Source organism: Astyanax mexicanus, chromosome 11 (genome assembly GCF_023375975.1).
Source record: "Astyanax mexicanus isolate ESR-SI-001 chromosome 11, AstMex3_surface, whole genome shotgun sequence".
Classification (NCBI taxonomy): domain Eukaryota; kingdom Metazoa; phylum Chordata; class Actinopteri; order Characiformes; family Acestrorhamphidae; genus Astyanax; species Astyanax mexicanus.
In genome coordinates this window covers 49445173-49467684 of record NC_064418.1, presented here as the reverse complement: position 1 = coordinate 49467684, position 22512 = coordinate 49445173, and the positions used below count along the sequence as shown (strand labels likewise).

Below are 22512 nucleotides of genomic sequence, written 5' to 3'. Positions count from 1 at the left end.
ACTTATTAATTCACATTAAATGTATAACTCAGGTGGTGAAGAAAGACAATAACTATATTAATTACAGATCCAGTTAATATAGTTTTTTCTAGAATTATCCACTTATTATTTTGTTTATTGTAATAATTGTTTGTTTAATGATCATTTATTTATTAATTACTAATCACTAGAGTCAAATATTGTTTTGATTAGATTGTACTGACTGAGTTAGAACTAGATTCAAAGTTTAGAAACACACACACACACACACACACACACACACACATGCACACACACACGCACACACGCGCACACACACGCACACACACACACAGTAGATACATACATTTTGGTACATTTAGTATGAATCTCTAAATGTTAGTAATTAATATTAGTAAAGATGAGTCATGTATAACATTATGAAGAAAACTCAACAATAAAAATATTGTTAAATTTATAGGTCATAACTGTTCATTTTGCTCCAAACATCCTGAAAAACTAGAACATTTATTTTTTAATGTTCTTATTCAGAATGTTTTTGGAAAGCTCTAGCTAATTGTTTTTCTAATAAAGCATAAGAATTCAGGGTAGATATAAAATGTAAGTTAAATGTATGTTATTTTTTGTCAGTATGTTAGTTTTGCTTTCAACTAGCTTTGAGGTTTTGTGGAAACTAAATAAAAGCGATGTATTTTGTACATTTAATTTCAGAGTATTTTATTTATTTATCACTGGCGCCCTCTTGTGGTCAAGTAGCGTTAGAATTTCAGCGGCCTTGTTTCCGTTTTAATAATCGTAGAAAAAGAGACATGATAAAAAAACAACAAACAGAAAACACCCACAAAGTAAAACAATAAAGAAATCATCTGCTTTGTTTTATTTTAGATGCTTCTGTTTGTTGCTTCTAAAAAAAATCAAATAAAGAAGGTAAACTTACATCCTATTGTCTTAACAGGCCTGAAGATTTCTGAGCCGTCAACACTGAACTATAATACATTTTAACTCGCAGCAGAAACATCAGACTGGGGGACAGACAGTGAGATCTGATCTGCTTTTATCATTTTATTTATTACTGAAGTAACTAATTATATATTTTTATACTGAAATAAACAACCCACCCAACACACACACGCACTTGCACTTCCTGGTTATGTAAGAAACACCACTGACTCTTTTTACGCTCTTTTTGAGGAAAAATCGCTTCATACCTGAAATCACTAACCCAGAGAAACATTACAAACCATTACAGTCAGTTCTGAGATAAACTGAAATAAACTGATACCTTTTCTGATGGTCGAATAAAAAACTTCTTCAGTCAGAAACTCCGTCTTCAGTTAAAACGAAACTAAATTCAGGGCACTTTTTCCCAAGGTAGTGTACGTGTCCAAAGGTGAGTTAGGGTGGGGGTTATAGAGAGGGCGTGTCTACAGGTGTGGGAGTGTCGAAATTTCAGTGGGTGTGCCACCACGTTTTGACACGCCCACACAAATTCGACCCAGTACTTTTTTTTAGTAGAAGAAACCGGAAACCTAAATGGCCGGGGACTCGGGGCATGAGTCGATTATGTTTTGCATCAACCAATTACATCCTTGCTCTTAGCCGTCAATCACATTTTGCATTGACCAATTGCAGAGTAGAACAACCTATAATTTTTTTACATAAACCAATCTAGATGTTGTTACGTTAGTTTAACCCTTTTTAGACCCTGGATTGATTGCAATGAACATCATGTGTTCTCTTCTTTCTTGTGTATTCATGCACTTAACACAGATTGAGATCTATTGTCCTTCAGAATAAACATTTATCACCAATCCAACAGCAGCTTAGCCCCGCCCACTATTTATTCTTTATAAATAAAAAATAAATATATAAATAAATAAATACACACATAAATAATTGTAAAGATAAATACAGAAACAGCTCTTACATAAAGGTTAATGCATGAGAATATTATGGGATCCTGCTTACACTAAACATTACAGCAATAGCATGTAAGGGAACACATTTAAAAAAAAAAAAACCTTCTCAATATCAAGCCATTCTGCTGTGATGTTTTTGTGTTTTGTTTTGTTATTATTAACCCAGAATGCTTACGTACATGAGTGTACATCTGCTTGCCTTCTTTCAGGATTTGCTACATGTTAATCACTATTAGGCTTAAACTCCGGTGCAGTAAAAGCTAATGGACATGGGTCAGCGGTGCAAGAACAATAGACACAACAAGAAACGACACATAGAATATAAGAAAAATAAACAGTAAAAACAATTATTATCGTTATTTTAGGTGCAAAAGTTTATTTATTAATAAACTGTAATTTAGCTCTACAGAATGGATCTCTCACGATCTGACCCATTTAATTATTATCAAAGATTTTCTCAACATTGCTTAAAGAAATATTTTTTTTTATCATTATAGTTTAAGTTGATTTATGGTTTTATTGTCCATGTCTGCACTGCACTGACATTTTAAAAATCGTATGGTGGTGAAATTTCCCTTGAAAATATTTCATTCATGAAAAAAAATCATTAAAAAGTAATGGAAATTTATTGGTTAAAAATGAACCCTAAGTGCTGATCTGGGCACGGGGTGCACGGGTGCAACTGCAATATAATATTATATATATACACGACGCACTCAAGTTTCTATTGACCTCAAATAAAGAAAAGGTGACATTTAAAGCACTTCGGTGTACACGAGAAAAACTCTTTTTTCCAGATTCCTTTAAACCAGGGATGGGCAACTTCCATGATGGAGAGGGCCACATTTTTTTCAGCATGACCATTGGAGGGCCACATGACCTCGCACTTCAAATAATGAAATTATTTTTGATCTATTCGCGGGCCGCACTGAGTGATGACGAGGGCCGTGTGCGGCCCCCGGGCCGCCAGTTGCCCATCCCTGCTTTAAACCAATGGCTGATGCAAAAAAAATGACAGACAGGTACTTCACACTTTTGACTGGCCAATGAAAGAAATATTGACAGTTCTCTGTTGTACGATTGGCTGATGCACAAAATGATTGACAGTATCCCCGCCTATTCGCCACGCTCATTGGTTCTCTGAGCTGCAGTTACACATACACATACATAGAAATAAAATGGAAATATGCAAGAAGCCGTTCTAAACTGCGCAGAAATATAAGAAATAATAAAAAAGAAACAATAAATCACCTGCAGCCCTTCCTGAGAGAGGGTGCCACTGTCTGCTGCTTTCACGCGCTCCGGTGTTCTGTCGGATAGTAATACCCCGACAAACTGTGCTACTGTAACTAGTGCTATATGTAAAATATGCAGCAACTCTTGATAAAGCACAGCTGTTAACTGAAAGTCTGAAATTTCAGGTGACTCTACCTCATAAAGCTGACTAGCAAGAAAATCCAGCAGAGACGTTCAAAACTGATCATCTAAACAAGAGGAGCTGCTTTGAAGAATGTAAAATATTATAAAACATATTCTGGATTGTTTAACACTTTTTTGTTTACTAAATAATTCTGTATTATTTCTTCATAATTTGGACAATTTTAGTACGAATCTAGAATGCAGAACATTTGAATATAATGAAAAATATAACTGAATTTAAGGTGTGTATAAACTAACTTTTTTGGTACTGTTTATAATTTCATGTGGTTTACATTCTGCTTAAATAGTTTTGAACACAAGTTTTAGGAGAGTTCATCAGATAGATCGAGCAGTCTTTCCTGGGAGAGTTTTTAAAAAAGTTTTTGGCTGGTAATTCTGCAAATCTGGAAAAAGCATTAGACCAGTCTGAGGTTTTGCTGAGTGTTTTTATTGAGATTAACATTAAACAATAGGTTAGACTTGAAGAATAACTAGTGTTACAGATATAGTATTTTAGTACTTAAGCACCATAGTGAAGTAAAAATAATACTCTAGTAGATACAGATACAGTATTTTAATACTTTAATACAGTAGTGTAGTAAAAATAATACTTAAATGTTCTTGTACATTTAGTAGTACAAGTAGTGTTCAAAAATATTAAGAAGTTTAAGAGAAAATAGCTCTTAAACTTCGTAATATATACTGTCTACTATGCTTCTGTCACAACATGTCACCACCATCAGCTTTTATTGGATTAGATTAGGATAAACATGTATATTTTTAAAGAATATGTCTAAAGTAGCTGCAAACAGAGGAGAAACAAGATGGATAATGTGAAGAACTCCTGCAGATCATGAGAAAGTCTCCACCTTCAGTTTTTCTGTCTGATCCTCCAAATGCTTCTCAACACAGACTAGAATAGAATTATTAGTTACAATAAACACTAATATGACCTATAATGTTTCATTAACCTCTTTTATATTTCCATTAATGTAATTTCACTTAGATTTCTTCCTAGTCGTGTCCTCCCTCTCTTAATTCACTATTATACCGCGATGAGAGAGAGACAGAGAGATAGACGCCAGTCGAGGGGGTGAGGACCCTTGGTCGTCTCCTCCCCCAACCCAACACAGACTTCATCCGAGCAGTTATACCTTTATGCAAATGACACTTAAATCAATAGGATCCAATACAGTTGGAGTGAGTCTCTCAGTATGAATACATCAGCAGCGTCCAGTTATCAGCTTATTGTCCAGCTCAGAAGACGTGATCAGCTCCAGCCTGTCTGAGCAACAAGTTCTTATCATGGTGTTCCTCAGCTCTGTGTCCATCATGAACACTGCAAACAATCCATGTGTATCAAACCATCCTTAAATTCCTTAAAGTCTTTGAGAAGGTGAAACAGAGCAAAAGAGTGGAAGGAAAGCTCTTCTGGCCTGTGTACGACTTCACACCGTGTAGAACAGGCATGCGCTGACTATCTGAGGAGAGGTTTACAGCACTTCACTCAGAAGTCTTCTAGTTCATATGCGTGTGTGTGTGTGTGTGTGTATCAGAGCTGTATAAAGTAGACTTGAGTAAAAGTAAAAGTGCTCGATCAAAAAAGTGACTTGAGTAGAAATTAAAGGTGACTCGGGGAGAGACTCTTAGGTCTTAGAGTCCTCAAAGCAGGGAGAATGAGTTACGTTTCAGCAGAATAATCGAAGGGCTAAGGCTAATGCTAACGTAAAGGTTTCAGACAACGGATAGGTATAAACGTAGGTCTAAAGAAGATAGATAAAGGTAGAGAGGACAGTTTTTAGAGAATTCATTAATTGCTGAGTGGACAACCAATCAACTGCTGAGGAAAGTGTATGAGCCAAACTTCCAGCTCCGTGTAACAAAGATCTTCCAGCAGAGCTTTTAAATTGTTTAAATAGTGATGTGGTTCAGTTAAAGATTGGGATTGTTAGTCTTGCGCCTCATGCAGGTTAATGAAACACAGATCCTGTGTAGAGACTATTCTAACTTACACACACACACTGAACCCTGAAACTCTGAAACCCTGAACCCTGCGTACAGTGGTTCAGTAAATGTGGTTTGGACTGTGCATAAGTCCTTCATTATGTGTTTGCCAGGATATATACTGTAGAATTTCAGAATACCAGCCTTCCAGTCCACATACACTCCTACTCTCTCAGTGCAGTATCGAAGGTAGAGTTCAGAAATTTTCTCTTTATTGTGATAAACACAGTAACGTTTATTAGAGTACTCCAGACTCCAGGACTGATTATTTCGTCCAAACAGACTGTCTTCACTGTGTACTTTCCTCCTGATCCCTCTGTATGACACGGCTATAACCGGCGTCCTCCGTCCACTCCACTTAACCTCCCAGTAACAGCGTCCAGTCAGACTCTCCGCACTTAGAACCTGATCCTGATCCCAACACTCAAACCGGTCCGGATGATCTGGATACGGCTGATCCGCTTCCACACGCTTCACCTCTCTGTTCCCATCAGACAGAGACAGGAATCTGCTCACTGTGTTTGGGTCCAGAGTGAGCTCACAGGCATCTGCATCTACACACACAAACACACACACACACACATTAGATAGATCGCACAATCGGTGTGAATTTATGAGAGGAAGAGAGAGAGAGAGAGAGAGAGAGAGAGAGAGACTTACATTTCACTATTCCTGGTTTTAGCCTGATCTCCCCTCCATGATTCACCCTACACACACACACACAGAGATTATGAAAAATGTATTTGCAGAAAATAAAACTCATTATGTTTTTTTTTTTCTTCAAATTTCTCCCCAATTTAGCACGGCCAATTACCCAACTCACTCATTAGGACTCCTCCTATCACTAGTTATGCCCCAACACACCAGGAGGGTGAAGACTAGCACACGCCTCCTCCGATACATGTGAAGCCAGCCACCGCTTCTTTACATCAGCTCACAGACGCCCTGTGCTGCAGACACTTCGAACCTGCGACTTCCCGCTCATAGTGGCAGCACTTTAGACCTCTGGACCACATGATTGGCCTTTTTAACAACTGGCCTCCATCACATTCTGTAGTAAATACATATGTTCAGAACACTGTTCGTTTTATTCGGTGTACATTTTACTCCTAAACATCACTGGATCCTCTGAATTACGAGATCATTTACGAGTCGTAAATCTGAAAAATGCTAGCTTTAAGCTAATGCTACAGTGCAGCTGCAGAGATCGGCGGGGGGCTCTATTCAGCACAACACCAGTGAACTCTGGCTGTATGTTTACAGCATAATTACACCCAGCTGATCCAAAATGTTTAGATGTTTGGTGTTTTTGGCTCAATGTTTTAGTACATTAAGCCACATTAAAATTTGTTTTTTACATCAAGTATTTTAGACTCTATGGTTCTAAAGTTAGCGGGGTTAGCTCTGTAGTTCTTCAGTTAGCGGGGTTAGCTCTGTAGTTCTTCAGTTAGCGGGGTTAGCTCTGTAGTTCTTCAGTTAGCGGGGTTAGCTCTGTAGTTCTTCAGTTAGCGGGGTTAGCTCTGTAGTTATTCAGTTAGCGGGGTTAGCTCTGTAGTTATTCAGTTAGCGGGGTTAGCTCTGTAGTTATTCAGTTAGCGGGGTTAGCTCTGTAGTTCTTCAGTTAGCGGGGTTAGCTCTGTAGTTCTTCAGTTAGCGGGGTTAGCTCTGTGGTTCTGGAGTAATTCTGTCCTGCTAGTTTTCCTGCTGTATCACTCAGCTCGTCTCAGTGAGAGCAGATAGTAAGTTGATTAGTTAGTTGATTATTTGGGTCAGCTGTGCTCTAATAAACTAATGACCGTAAATAAATAATAAACCCTGCGGGAAACAGCTAATGCTCACTTTCTCTTATTATCTGCATTTTAAATCTCTAACACAGTCTACACTGCTTAACATCACCATGCTAAAAGGTTTTCACCTGTTTAAATACTTTAATGATCCTGAAGAATAAAATAATCCTTTATTAATCCCACAATGGGGAAATTTACAATAATTCAAAACGTTATCTGGTGTTCACTGGTGTTGCGCCGAAAAGTGTCCCCTGCCGTCTCTGCAGCTGTGCTATAGCATTAGCTTAGCATTTTTCTCTTAACGATCTTGTAATTCAGAGGATCCAGTGATATTTAGGAGGTAAATGTACACAGAATAAAACGTACAGGGTTCTGAACATATTTATTTAACACAGAATGTGACAGAGGCCAGTTTAAAAAAAAAAAAAAGCCCATTAATTTATTTCATTGACCTGAACCTCTTAGACATGGATAGGGCTGCAGCGATTGGTCGATATAATCGACAATGTCGATTATTTAAATTTGTCGACTAAAATTTAATAGTTGACTAATGGTTAGTTTGTAACAGTACCGCATTACACAAAGTGCTGGGGACAAAAACACAATGGGAAATGCTCACACAGTTTACACTCAACTTAGTCTGTGTCTCCAGAAGTGACCAAACACAACAGATTACATATTTAATCACTAAATATCAGTACTTTCCACATTTAAATAACATTCAGATATTTAAATGCCATTTAAATCTCATGTTCTGCTGTTTCTATCGTTTTTAGTGATGGCAGAAATAATCGTTGACTAATCAACTAATCGGAAATATAATAGTCAGATTAGTTGATTACCAAAATAAACATTAGTTGCAGCCCTAGAAACAGAAGCCCAAATATGGGCATAAACAACATGGCACCGACTACAAAATGACGACACGACTTCGGTGGTCTATATAAGCGTGTCTCATGGAAACTAAAAATGCTGCATTGACCATTAAAATTTTTAAAACCATTTATCATTTTTGTATCACTTCATAATGATGTGCTACTTTGTGTTGGTCTATCACTTAAAATCTCTATAAAATACAGAACGTTTGAGGTTGTAAGCTGACGGGGTATGAATATTTCTTTCTAATCCACTGTGTGTGTGTGTGTGTGTGTGTGTGCACTGATTGGTCATGGGGCAGATGTTGCAGATGTCTGAGGAAGGTTTTGGTCTTCTAGAGTATCTAGATGGTTTCTTTTTCTAGAAGCCAATAATAAAGCTTCACTAACAGAGAAGAGACATTTGTAGAAGAACTCTAGAGCTCTTCAGTCCAACATGTGCACAACACCAAGAGCGGTAATGGGTTAATGGATCACCCTGGCAGATACACATCCTCTGGGTGAAATGGTGCTTTTGTGCTCAGATTGGGAGCATTCCCTCAGACCATTATCAACACAGTGAGGATTAGAAAACCAACAGGAAAATAATTGACATGTTGATCTTACAAGAGGTTTAAAACAATCAGATCTTTAGTCTCGGTAAATCGAATCTTTTACGACATATGTGACACAAGTGTTTCCTTTGTGTGGCAGTTTAAACAGCAAAAATCACACCAAAGCTGATGTTTTCTATTAAGAATACATGTGATATTTAAATTTAATACATTCAATTTGCTGCAATGTGAATGAAAGAATAAAAATATAAAAATAGACAGCAGCTGGGATTTGAGGGCTTCGGTGGGCTGTTCCTATTAAATTGGCAGAGCACGGCTACAGATCAAGTGAAGGAATGAGCAAACTTAGAATCAAGAAAAAGTGTTTGGAACATTTCTCCTACTCCTTTGCTAATATTATCAACATCTGCAGGACTGTTCAGACACCAGAACACCTCTTTAAGACTAGGTGTGGAGCAGAACGTTGTTCAGAGGTCTGATGTTGGTCAGGGGAGTTGCCTGGGTATGTAAAGATCCGGGGCTCAGCCCAGTTAATTTTATATCAGTGGTGTGCAGTGAGGCCCTTCTAACCCTTCAGAGAAGGGGTGACAATAGGTGCATGTAAATCATTACATAATATTTAATCAGGAAATATATATTATAGTTAAACTATAGGTATAGGTATATACTATAGGTAAACTATAAGCATATATTTTATAAATTAACTAAAGTAAAAAAAAAACAGCAACTAATTCAAAGCATTAGTCTGTGTTTTTCAGTTGCTACAGGACTCTTATCTGACTGACAGCTGTTCTAACCAATCAAAACTTTTTTAAATGGCTTCTGTCCCCATGTGTCTGCATGACCCTTCTGCTGATTTTTGAAGGGTGTAGTAATGAGTATATTAGCAAAGTCGCAGGACAGTCTAACCAATCAGATTCATGATTTTCACTATGGGGTGGGGCCATGACTGTCTAACCCCTTCTCAGCAGCGCTGTGTTGGAGGTGTTGCTTAGTGTAAAACGGAGCACAGGCATGCTGGATTAGTTCAATTGTTACCTAACTATAATGGAATTGCAACGTAAATGAGATCATAATAAATGCCCCTCAATGTGAAACTAATTCACATCATAATAGGCCATCTGACTGGTGAGTTTTTGTGTGTACTTAATGTTTTGGCTGACCTGGCGTCTTGTAGGCATACAAATGAGTGATATTTGTTGGCCGGCAGTACTTGTAGGAAAATTAAGCATTGGTAGTTGTATTTTTTGGGTGTTAATGTGCATTCTCTCTCTCTCTCTCTCTCTCTCTCTCTCTCTCTCTGCATTAAGCTCATATAACTAAGTCGAGACTGTCTGTTGCAGAATGGGTACCCACTATATTAACTGCACGCCACTGTTTATATATATATATATTACAATAAGCATCCTGATATATAATGTTAAGAGATATAAGGGTTAAGAAACTCATTTAACTAAGTATAGTACTAAATTCTGGCTATCCACAACATCAAGCTTCTAGCTAACTGGTTAAGTAAATTAAGCTTCGTTAATTGGGGTGAGAGCGCCATCGAGCAGGGCCAATTTTGCTCCCTCTGAGCGCCGTCAGCTTGATGGCAAAGCTGCATGAAGGGGGGTTAGAACCTGCAACCTCCTGCTCATAGTGGCAGCGCATTAGGAAAGCCCCCATTAATTTTCTGTTGTTTCTGTCAGCCCTAGATTGAGTCATAAAACAAAAAATAAATCTATAAACCCCCAGTTTTCGGCCCAACTGATGTCATCCCTGTTCTTTCAATTACCATAGTTTCCCCACATCATGCAATGCTTTTATTTCCTATTTTTTTCTTATTTCTAAATATAATTTGTTACATTCCAGTGACAGCATCTTAGAAATCTAACAATAAACCAATAAACAGGTGATGCTGTCTTCATTTATTAACATGATTTAACAGATATTTTACCGTAACAAGCAAAACCACAACTCACCTCAGTGTCTCCAGTTTACACTGTGGATCCTCCTGTAGTTCAGAGAGCAGCTTCACTCCAGACTCTCCTGGGTGATTGTAGCTTAGATCTAATTCTCTCAGATAGAAAGGGTTTAACTCCAGAGCTGAAGCCAGATAAGAACAACCTTCCTCTGTAACCATACAAAAAGATAATCTGCAGAAAGAAAAGAAAAAGAGAGACAGATGAAACTGTAGAAAACACTGCAATAATAATAATAACTAATAATTACCACTAACATTAACAATAATTATTTTAGTTATTATAAGTATTATCACTAATAAAACCCACTTTCACAAAGAAATGTGACTGTGAAGCTAAAAAAGTCTAAACTCTACTATTGTTCAAATTCAAAACAATCTATTTTTTAATTGTTTTGTTTTTTTTACTTATAAAATCTTCTGATGAAAAGTTGTTTTGAAGATTAACTTACAAATCTGTCGCGGCATTGTTCTGCTTTAGTAAAAGGTGCAGTATTTGTATTGAGTAACTCATCTACCAGTGACTAGCCAATAACTTCTAACCTTTTGTCTGCAGTATTTACAGTTAATTATTAGAGAGACTCAGCTCATGTTCACCTGAGTTTCTCCAGTTTACAGTGTGAACTCTTCAGTCCTTCAGAGAGCTTCTTCACTCCATAATCCCGCAGTTCATTCTCACTGAGGTCCAGCTCTTTCAGAGAGGAGTTTACTGATTCCAGAACAGAGGAAAGGCCAGAACAACTGAAACTGGTAAAATTACAGCCAACCAGTCTGCAGAAATAAAAACAAAATAAATCTGCAATTAATTGACAAACAAAGTACTGGTGTTCACAGCATGACCAGATTTCCTTCAAATTTCCCACTGAACAATCCTTGATGTAAACCTTCTACCAGTAAAATGAACTGGTGTGTGTCAGTAACTGGGAGAATGTGAAGTTTCTACCAGTAAAATGAACTGGTGCGTGTCAGTAACTGGGAGAATGTGAAGTTTCTACCAGTAAAATGAACTGGTGCGTGTCAGTAACTGGGAGAATGTGAAGTTTCTACCAGTAAAATGAACTGGTACGTGTCAGTAACTGGGAGAATGTGAAGTTTCTAACAGTAAAATGAACTGGTACGTGTCAGTAACTGGGAGAATGTGAAGTTTCTACCAGTAAAATGAACTGGTGCGTGTCAGTAACTGTCTAAATGTGAAGCTTCTACCTGTAAAATGAACTGGTACATGTCAGTAACTGGGAGAATGTGAAGTTTCTACCAGAAAAAATTAACTGGTGCGTGTCAGTAACTGGGAGAATGTGAAGTTTCTACCAGTAAAATGAACTGGTGCGTGTCAGTACCTGGGAGAATGTGAAGTTTCTACCAGTAAAATGAACTGGTGCATGTCAGTACCTGGGAGAATGTGAAGTTTCTAACAGTAAAATGAACTGGTCCGTGTCAGTAACTGGGAGAATGTGAAGTTTCTACCAGAAAAATGAACTGGTCCGTGCCAGTAACTGGGAGAATGTGAAGTTTCTACCAGTAAAATGAACTGGTGCGTGTCAGTAACTGGGAGAATGTAAAGTTTCTACCAGTAAAATGAACTGGTGAGTGTCAGTAACTGGTTGAATGTAAAGCTTCTACCAGTCAGTAACTGGATGAATGTAAAGTTTCTACCAGTAAAATGAACTGGTGTGTGTCAGTAACTGGGAGAATGTGAAGTTTCTACCAGTAAAATGAACTGGTGCATGTCAGTAACTGGTTGAATGTAAAGTTTTTACCAGTAAAATAAACTGGTGCGTGTCAGTAACTGGGAGAATGTGAAGTTTCTACCAGTAAAATGAACTGGTGCGTGTCAGTAACTGTCTAAATGTGAAGCTTCTACCAATAAAATGAACTGGTACATGTCAGTAACTGGGAGAATGTGAAGTTTCTACCAGAAAAATTAACTGGTGCGTGTCAGTAACTGGGAGAATGTGAAGTTTCTACCAGTAAAATGAACTGGTGCGTGTCAGTAACTGTCTGAATGTGAAGCTTCTACCAGTAAAATGAACTGGTACGTGTCAGTAACTGGGAGAATGTGAAGTTTCTACCAGAAAAATGAACTGGTCCGTGTCAGTAACTGGGAGAATGTGAAGTTTCTACCAATAAAATGAACTGGTACATGTCAGTAACTGGGAGAATGTGAAGTTTCTACCAGAAAAATTAACTGGTGCGTGTCAGTAACTGGGAGAATGTGAAGTTTCTACCAGTAAAATGAACTGGTGCGTGTCAGTAACTGTCTGAATGTGAAGCTTCTACCAGTAAAATGAACTGGTACGTGTCAGTAACTGGGAGAATGTGAAGTTTCTACCAGTAAAATGAACTGGTGCGTGTCAGTACCTGGGAGAATGTGAAGTTTCTAACAGTAAAATGAACTGGTGCGTGTCAGTAACTGGAAGAATGTGAAGTTTCTACCAGTAAAATGAACTGGTGCGTGTCAGTAACTGTCTGAATGTGAAGCTTCTACCAGTAAAATGAACTGGTACGTGTCAGTAACTGGGAGAATGTGAAGTTTCTACCAGAAAAATGAACTGGTCCGTGTCAGTAACTGGGAGAATGTGAAGTTTCTACCAGAAAAATGAACTGGTCCGTGTCAGTAACTGGGAGAATGTGAAGTTTCTACCAGTAAAATGAACTGGTGTGTGTCAGTAACCGGCTGAATGTGAAGCTTCTACCAGTAAAATGAGCTGGTACGTGACAGTAACTGGCTGAATGTGAAGTTTCTACCAGTAAAATGAACTGGTGCGTGTCAAAAACGGGTTGAATGTACAGCTTCTACCAGTAAAATTAACTGGTGCGTGTCAGTAACTGGTTGAATGTGAAGTTTCTACCAGTAAAATTAACTGGTGCGTGTCATTAACTGGTTGAATGTGAAGTTTCTACCAGTAAAATGAACTGGTGCGTGTCAGTAATTGGTTGAATGTAAAGCTTCTACCATTAAAATGAACTGGTGTGTGTCATTAACTGGTTGAATGTACAGCTTCTACCAGTAAAATGAACTGGTGCGTGTCATTAACTGGTTGAATGTGAAGTTTCTACCAGTAAAATGAACTGGTGCGTGTCATTAACTGGTTGAATGTGAAGTTTCTACCAGTAAAATTAACTGGTGCGTGTCATTAACTGGTTGAATGTGAAGTTTCTACCAGTAAAATGAACTGGTGCGTGTCAGTAATTGGTTGAATGTGAAGCTTCTACCAGTAAAATGAACTGGTGCGTGTCAGTTACTGGCTGAATGTGATGTATCTACCAGTAAAATGAACTGGTGCGTATCAGTAACTGGATGAATATGAAGTTTCTACTGGAGAACCAAAAGGAGAACCTTTCCTTCCTCATTTTGTATATTATGCATATTATTATTTTTTTGAAGTTCAACTGGAAATTGAAAATAGTTTATATAGTGTTTCTTGTTCAAAAGATACAACTGAACAAACATATTTGAATAAAAAATCAAGTGTTTAAGATTCCTTTAAGTCAGCAATGATATGTTAGATTTAAATTAAACTGTAATAAATAATAATATTAAACTATTACACAGAAATCCTGCACATTCGAATAATAAGAGAACGATCACCTACTCATAATCAGCTAAGCATTTCTGTGGATTCAATGATGATTTCTCTACCATCAAACATTTATTGCAGTGGTGCTTTTGAAGCTGAGAGAATATTTACTGCAGGAACTTCTATTTTACGCTGCAAATTTGATTGAGAAATATGACTGTGAAGCTAAAAAATCTAAACTCTTCTATTAATCAAATTCAAAACAATTTATTAAAATTTTTTTGATTTGTTTTGTTTGTTATTTATAAAAAAATTTGATAAAAAGTTGTTTTGAAGATTGACTTGCAAATTTGTAACAGCATTGTTCTGCTTTAGTAAAAGGTGCAGTATTTGTATTGAGTAACGTCTACCAGTGACTAGCCAATAACTTCTAACCTTTTGTCTGCAGAATTTACAGTTAATTATTAGAGAGACTGAGATCATGTTCACCTGAGTTTCTCCAGTTTACAGTGTGAACTCTTCAGTCCTTTAGAGAGCTTCTTCACTCCATCATCCCGCAGTTCATTCTCACTGAGGTCCAGCTCTTTCAGAGAGGGGTTTACTGATTCCAGAACAGAGGAAAGGTCAGAACAACTGTAACCGGTAAAATTACAGCCAACCAGTCTGCAGACATAAAAACAAAATAAATCTGCGATTAATTCACAAAAATAGTACTGGTGTTCACAGCATGACCAGATTTCCTTTCAACTTTTGCACTGAACAATCCTTAATGTAAACCTTCTACCAGTAAAATGAACTGGTGCGTGTCAGTAACTGACTGAATGTGAAGTTTCTACCAGTAAAATGAACTGGTGCGTGTCAGTAACTGGGAGAATGTGAAGTTTCTACCAGTAAAATGAACTGGTACGTGTCAGTAACTGGGAGAATGTGAAGTTTCTACCAGTAAAATGAACTGGTGCGTGTCAGTAACTGGGAGAATGTGAAGTTTCTACCAGAAAAATGAACTGGTGCGTGTCAGTAACTGGGAGAATGTGAAGTTTCTACCAGTAAAATGAACTGGTGCGTGTCAGTACCTGGGAGAATGTGAAATTTCTACCAGTAAAATGAACTGGTACGTGTCAGTAACTGGGAGAATGTGAAGTTTCTACCAGTAAAATGAACTGGTGCATGTCAGTAACTGGGAGAATGTGAAGTTTCTACCAGTAAAATGAACTGGTGCGTGTCAGTACCTGGGAGAATGTGAAATTTCTACCAGTAAAATGAACTGGTACGTGTCAGTAACTGGGAGAATGTGAAGTTTCTACCAGTAAAATGAACTGGTGCGTGTCAGTAACTGTCTGAATGTGAAGCTTCTACCAGTAAAATGAACTGGTACGTGTCAGTAACTGGGAGAATGTGAAGTTTCTACCAGTAAAATGAACTGGTGCGTGTCAGTAACTGGGAGAATGTGAAGTTTCTACCAGTAAAATGAACTGGTGCGTGTCAGTAACTGTCTGAATGTGAAGCTTCTACCAGTAAAATGAACTGGTACGTGTCAGTAACTGGGAGAATGTGAAGTTTCTACCAGTAAAATGAACTGGTGCGTGTCAGTAACTGGGAGAATGTGAAGTTTCTACCAGTAAAATGAACTGGTGCGTGTCAGTAACTGGGAGAATGTGAAGCTTCTACCAGTAAAATGAACTGTTGCGTGTCAGTAACTGGGAGAATGTGAAGTTTCTACCAGTAAAATGAACTGGTCCGTGTCAGTAACTGGGAAAATGTGAAGTTTCTACCAGTAAAATGAACTGGTGCGTGTCAGTAACTGGGAGAATGTAAAGTTTCTACCAGTAAAATGAACTGGTGTGTGTCAGTAACTGGGAGAATGTGAAGTTTCTACCAGTAAAATGAACTGGTGCGTGTCAGTAACTGGGAGAATGTGAAGCTTCTACCAGTAAAATGAACTGTTGCGTGTCAGTAACTGGGAGAATGTGAAGTTTCTACCAGTAAAATGAACTGGTGCGTGTCAGTAACTGGGAGAATGTGAAGTTTCTACCAGTAAAATGAACTGGTGCGTGTCAGTAACTGGGAGAATGTGAAGTTTCTACCAGTAAAATGAACTGGTGCGTGTCAGTAACTGGGAGAATGTGAAGTTTCTACCAGTAAAATGAACTGGTGCGTGTCAGTAACTGGGAGAATGTAAAGTTTCTACCAGTAAAATGAACTGGTGTGTGTCAGTAATTGGCTGAATGTGATGCTTCTACCAGTAAAATGAGCTGGTACGTGACAGTAACTGGCTGAATGTGAAGTTTCTACCAGAAAAATTAACTGGTGCGTGTCAGTAACTGGCTGAATGTGAAGTTTCTACCAGAAAAATGAACTGGTGCGTGTCATTTACTGGATGAATGTGAACCTTCTACCAGTAAAATGAACTGGTGCGTGTCAGTAACTGGCTGAATGTGAAGTTTCTACCAGAAAAATGAACTGGTGTGTGTCATTTACTGGATGAATGTGAAGTTTCTACCAGTAAAATTAACTGGTGCGTGTCATTTACTGGATGAATGTGAACCTTCTACCAGTAAAATGAACTGGTGCGTGTCAGTAACTGGTTGAATGTGAAGTTTCTACTGGAGAACCAAAAGGAGAACCTTTCCTTCCTCATTTTTTTATATTATGCATATTATTATTTTTTTGAAGTTCAACTGGAAATTGAAAATAGTTTATATAGTGTTTATTGTTCAAAAGATACAACTGAACAAACATATTTGAATAAAAAATCAAGTGTTTAAGATTCCTTTAAGTCAGCAATGATATGTTAGATTTAAATTAAACTGTAATAAATAATAATATTAGAACTAAACTATTACACAGAAATCCTGCACACGCGAATAATAAGAGAAAGATCACCTACTCATAATCAGCTAAGCATTTCTGTGGATTCAATGATGATTTCTCTACCATCAAATATTTATTGCAGTGGAGCTTTTGAAGCTGAGAGAATATTTACTGCAGGAACTTCTATTTTACGCTGCAACTTAAGATTGAGAAATATGACTGTGAAGCTAAAAAAGTCTAAACTCTTCTATTGTTCAAATTCAAAACAATTTATTACAATTGTTTCAAATTGTTTTGTTTGTTATTTATAAAATTTTTTGATAAAAAGTTGTTTTGAAGATTGACTTGCAAATCTGTCACAGCATTGTTCTGCTTTAGTATAAGGTGCAGTATTTGTATTGAGTAACTTATCTACCAGTGACTAGCCAATAACATCTAACCTTTTGTCTGCAGTATTTACAGTTAATTATTAGAGAGACTCAGCTCATGTTCACCTGAGTTTCTCCAGTTTACAGTGTGAACTCTTCAGTCCTTCAGAGAGTAGCATCACTCCATCATCCCGCAGTTCATTCTCACTGAGGTCCAGCTCTTTCAGAGAGGAGTTTACTGATTCCAGAACAGAGGAAACGGCATCACAAACGTAACTGGTGATATTACAGCCAACAAATCTGCAGAAATAAAAACAAAAGAAATCTGCGATTAATTCACTAAGAAAGTATTGATGTTCACAGCATGACCAGATTTTCTTTCAAATTTCTCACTAAACAATCTTTGGTGCAAAGCTTCTACCAGTAAAATGAACTGGTGCGTGTCAGTAACTGACTGAATGTGAAGTTTCTACCAGTAAAATGAACTGGTGTGTGTCAGTAACTGGTTGAATGTGAAGTTTCTACCAGTAAAATGAACTGGTGTGTGTCAGTAACTGACTGAATGTGAAGTTTCTACCAGTAAAATGAACTGGTGCGTGTCAATAACTGGATGAATGTGAAGTTTCTACCAGTAAAATGAACTGGTGCGTGTCAGTAACTGGATGAATGTGAAGTTTCTACCAGTAAAATGAACTGGTGCGTGTCAGTAACTGGATGAATGTGAAGCTTCTACCAGTAAAATGAACTGGTGCGTGTCAGTAACTGACTGAATGTGAAGTTTCTACTGGAGAACCAAAAGGAGAACCTTTCCTTCTTCATTTTTTTATATTATGCGTATTATTAATTTTTTGAAATTCAACTGGAAATTGAAAATAGTTTATATAGTGTTTATTGTTAAAAAGATACAACTGAACAAACATATTTGAATAAAAAATCAAGTGTTTGAGATTCCTTTATGTCAGCAAGGATATGTTAGATTTAAATTAAACTGTAATAAATAATAATATTAAACTAGTACACAGAAATCCTGCACATTTGATTAATAAGAGAAAGATCACCTACTCATAATCAGCTAAGCATTCCTGTGGATTCAATCATGATTTCCTTACTTACAAATATTTATTACAGTGGAGCTTTTGAAGTTGAGAGAATATTTACTGCAGGAACTTCTATTTTACGCTGCAAATTGAGATTTAAAAAGCAAAGTTCTGTTGATATTTCCCACCAGTGTTTATTACAATATATGCTGGAATATCACCACAAGCTAGGTACTAATGGGCACCATTAACATTAAACTACCTCTGTGTTTGTCATTAAAACAAGAAAAGATTCATTTCAAACTAAAACAACCCTGTAAATGTTTCACTGTAACTGTAACAGATTAGTCCTGATTACCCAACATTATTACATGTAATCTGTTACCACCCAACCCTACTGATCATTGTGTAGATGTTAAATAAATGTAAATGTTGTGTTAATGTAGAAATAACACTCACACAGCTCTTCTGCAGGCAGTCACAGCTGGGATCAGTCTCCTATAACCCTCCACTGATGTGTTGTATTTCTTCAGATCCAGCTCCTCCAGAACCTCCTCAGAGGTCAGGAGCATGCAGGCTAGTACTGAACACTGTCCAGAAGAGAGACACTTTTCTGATTGGTTCTCTGATTGTAGATACTCCTGGATCTCTCTGGAGAGAGACTGATCATTTACTTCAGACAGACAGAGAAACAGATTGATGACTCTCTCAGTAGAAGGTGATCTGTGTAAAAGTTGACTTTCTTTTTTGATTAAACTCTTGATGATCTCTGTCACTTCCTCTAAGTGTGTGTGTGTTTGATTCAGAAGACCCTGCAGAAGTCTCTGATTGGATTCCAGTGAGATGCCCAGCAGGAAACGGAGAAAAAGATCCAGATGTGCATTCTGACTCTTAACAGCTTTACAAACAGCTCCTATTAGCACCTCTTTTAGACTCACATGCTTGTTTAGATCTCTACAGTGGATTTTCTCACTGTTGCTGTTGTCCACAGAGCTCTCACTCTCACTGTGATCGTAACACATCTCACTGTTAATGCTGCCACTAATACTTTCACTGTCACTGCTGGCATAATAGGGGTCATCAAAGGGGTCAGCAAGGTATTTCCGGGAGAGTTCTTCAAACTGCCTCAATACCTTTGTGTTCTGTGTCTCGTAGCAGTGAATCAGATAAACAGCAGCCAGGAACTCCTGAAAGCTCAGATGAACGAAGCTGTAGACCTTCCTCTGGTAAATCACACACTCCTCCCTAAAGATCTCAGTGAAAACCCCAGAGTACACAGAGGCTTCAGGGACGTCAATGCCGCACTCTCTCAGGTCCTCTTCATAGAACATCACGTTCTTCTTCATCAGCTGTTCGAAAGCCAGTTCAGCCAGTTTCAGAAGATTGGTTCTGTTGGATTCCAGCAGTTTCTCTGGGTCTGTCTCTTCTTTCCCCTCATACTTCTCCTTCTTCCTGTTTACCTGAGTGATCAGGAAGTGGGAGTACATTTCAGTCAGAGTTTTAGGGATTTCTGTGTGACCTTGTTTCACGATTTCCTGAAGCACAGTGGATGAGATCCAGCAGAAGACGGGGATGTGGCACATGATGTGGACGCTCCTCGTGGTCTTAATGTGGGAGATGATTTTCTGGGCCTGGTCTTGGTCACTGATTCTCTTCCTGAAGTACTCCTCCTTCTGTGGATCATTAAACCCCTGGATTTCTGTCACACGGCTGATTTGTTCAGGAGGGATCTTATGGGCTGCTGCTGGTCGGCAGGTGATCCAGATTCGAGCAGAAGGAAGCAGCTCTCCACTGAAGAGGTTTGTCATCAGCGCACTAATTGATGATGTCATGGTTGTATCAGATAATTTCTTACTATTTGAGAAGTCCAATGCAATTCTGCTTTCATCCAGACCGTCAAATATGAACACAACTTTGTGCTCCTCAAAGATCTTCAGATCCAGGTCTTTAAGTTGAGGATGGAAGACACACAGGAGTTCATGAAGACTGTATTGATTGTCTTCAATCAAGTTCAGCTCCCTGAATGGAAGCACAAACATGAAATCTACATCTTGATTGGCTTTTCCCTCAGCCCAGTCCAGAATGAACTTCTGCACAGAGACAGTTTTTCCAATTCCAGCAATGCCTTTAGTCAGCACAGTTCTGAGCTCTTTATCCTCTTTTCTTTCTTTGTGTCTGAGATCATCTTGTAGAGGTTTAAAGATATCTGAGCAGTTGATTGGAGTTTCTTCTATGTGTCTCCTGGGTGTTTTCTCCATCTGTAACACCTCATGTTCTTCATTCACCCCTTCAGTCTCTCCCTCTATGATGTAGAGCTGTGTGTAAATCCTGTTCAGGAGGGTTTTATTCTCTTCTGATTTAATTCCCTCAAATAAAGTCTCGTACTTCTTCTTCATGCGTGTTTTGTGTTTCTCTATAACTTTGAGCAGATCATTGTGTGCTGGTTGGTGAAGATCCTGTTGCACAGGTCCAGTAACTCCCAGCTGAGTGTGTATGTTTAGGTCTGTTTCTGATGAGCGCTGCCTGGAGCACACAAACATCAATTACACAAAGAAAAAACTCATTTCTAAACTGTTAACACATATTTATAAGTTTTATTGCATTGCACTTGACCTTAAGATTCATGCACAGTGTTGATTTGTGGAGCCGTGGAACTGTGGGGAAGCAAATAAATTGTTTACATCCCATCTAGTCTAGATCCATCTGTAATTAAACAAGCTTACGAACCGCTGGAAGATCAGTACTGCTGTTACGTTTGTATAGAGGGCAGATCCAGTTCCAAGATACTTTTTCATTTATTCTTCAAGATAATGTTGTGAAAAAGAGTATTTTTTGTAAAGATAATATGAAAATTCCCTTCACATCAAAGTAATTATGCTACTACCTGAAACTTGTTAGCAGGGGTATAAGAAAATATCAATGTATCGAAGTATGTCAATTAGGCGTGTCGTAATAACTATGTTTTCGACTTATTGTACGAACGTTAGTGAACGTTAGCTTGCGAACGTATTCAAGGCTAATATGACTTTCTCTAAACTAAACTGCTATAGAGAAGGTTTAGAAGGTTTTTTAGATGTCGGGATGGACTTTCAGCTCCGGTGCGTGAGTATTTCGGCTTTAAGCCAAATGAGTGAGGAGAACCATCAACGCAAATGAGCCGGTATGTTTACTTTGTTTAAAAACAGTGGAAACGAAGCTGAGATCTCATTTAAAGCACAACCCTCCCTATTTTCAAAGCTGAATATTGAATATGAATATTGTTACTCCAGAGAGATCCTGCCTCAAGCCCCACACGGTTAACATGCTGCTGTTCCTTGCTCGGAATTTGTCTGAAAGTTACAAAAAATAATAAATTTATTTTATTTAAGCTATGGCTGAACCATCTGTGTCTTTGATCATATGAACACTTGTGTCTTTGGATGCTAATTTGTGTTTTTTATATGATCAGAAAAAGGAATCTGCATGAAGTGCAGAGTTAAAAAAAAAAAGTTGAATTAATGTAAATGTTACTTTAATCTAAATATTGTTACTGTATTTTTTTATAAAGGTCTGTTTAATATTTAGTGCAGTTTTCTTACAACCCACAGAGTCCCAGGGTGGTTGTACTTCATTTTTTTTTGTTATTTAGGACATTAAAATATGTTTATATCAGAAGCCTAATGTCTGCTCTTAATAATAAAAAGTTAGTTTAACTGTAAAATGGTGTAATAGTATTATGCAAGGATTTTAATAGTCACATTGTCTTAAAGCTCCTTTGGGAGCATTTTCTATAGTCCCCTTAAAAATGACAATATTATCGTTTATCTCAATAATTTCTGGGACAATATATCGTCCTGAAAATGTTGTTATCGTGACAGACCCAATATTTTGTTTTGCAATACTGTATCGTCTTTCAAAAACACAGTATCAATATTTATTAGTTTAGATGTAAATAGTTTACAATTGTGTTTTTTTGTTATACTATAACAATTTTAAACATCTGCAATATATTGTGTTGTTTACAGTATTGCAATATATTGTGATATATTGAATCATAACCCCTGTATCATGTATTGTTAGTACAGTCAGCTAACACGAGGCTAAATAAATAAACACTTGGCCTGTGGCGTATGCACAGGAAGTATTTTTAATCACACAAACATTAACCAAACATTAACCATTTAGATTTTAAAACAAATGCAAATGTAAATTATCTTAATCATTTCATAATTGTTGTACAAAATATTATTTTGTCATTTTTAATAAAAACCTTTTTCTTGGAATCAGTTCATAGGGGCG

The 22512-nt window shown here is 37.6% G+C and overlaps 2 protein-coding genes and 1 long non-coding RNA gene across 8 annotated transcripts in view; 1 reads left to right on the top strand and 2 right to left on the bottom strand.

The window, feature by feature from the left end:
• Positions 1-22512, bottom strand: part of LOC111197130 (NACHT, LRR and PYD domains-containing protein 3-like) — a 59777-nt gene that overhangs the window by 13960 nt on the left and 23305 nt on the right. Inside the window, exons 3-9 of one of the 5 annotated variants that reach the window (XM_049484728.1) lie at positions 18694-20757; positions 17324-17497; positions 14508-14681; positions 11098-11271; positions 10502-10675; positions 5982-6028; positions 4289-5875 (exon numbers count right to left, since the gene is read on the bottom strand). In XM_049484728.1, the coding sequence (XP_049340685.1) occupies positions 5316-5875; positions 5982-6028; positions 10502-10675; positions 11098-11271; positions 14508-14681; positions 17324-17497; positions 18694-20757 (3367 nt within the window). In that variant the 3' untranslated portion in view covers positions 4289-5315. The remainder of the gene's footprint in view (positions 1-4288; positions 5876-5981; positions 6029-10501; positions 10676-11097; positions 11272-14507; positions 14682-17323; positions 17498-18693; positions 20758-22512) is intronic. The other 4 variants (XM_049484729.1, XM_049484730.1, XM_049484731.1 and 1 more) reach the window with 4 other exon arrangements.
• The window catches only part of LOC125804911 (uncharacterized), a 45217-nt gene that overhangs the window by 13050 nt on the left and 9655 nt on the right, over positions 1-22512 (top strand). The gene's annotated exons all lie outside the window — the stretch shown is intronic.
• LOC111196360 (NACHT, LRR and PYD domains-containing protein 3) overlaps positions 1-22512 on the bottom strand; it is a 39996-nt gene that overhangs the window by 13960 nt on the left and 3524 nt on the right. Inside the window, exon 1 of one of the 2 annotated variants that reach the window (XM_049484733.1) lies at positions 1262-1328. The exons of the other annotated variant lie outside the window; for it this stretch is intronic. The gene's annotated coding sequence lies outside the window, so the exon portion shown is untranslated. Of the gene's footprint in view, positions 1-1261; positions 1329-22512 lie in introns of those variants that run through there. 2 annotated transcript variants of the gene reach the window in all.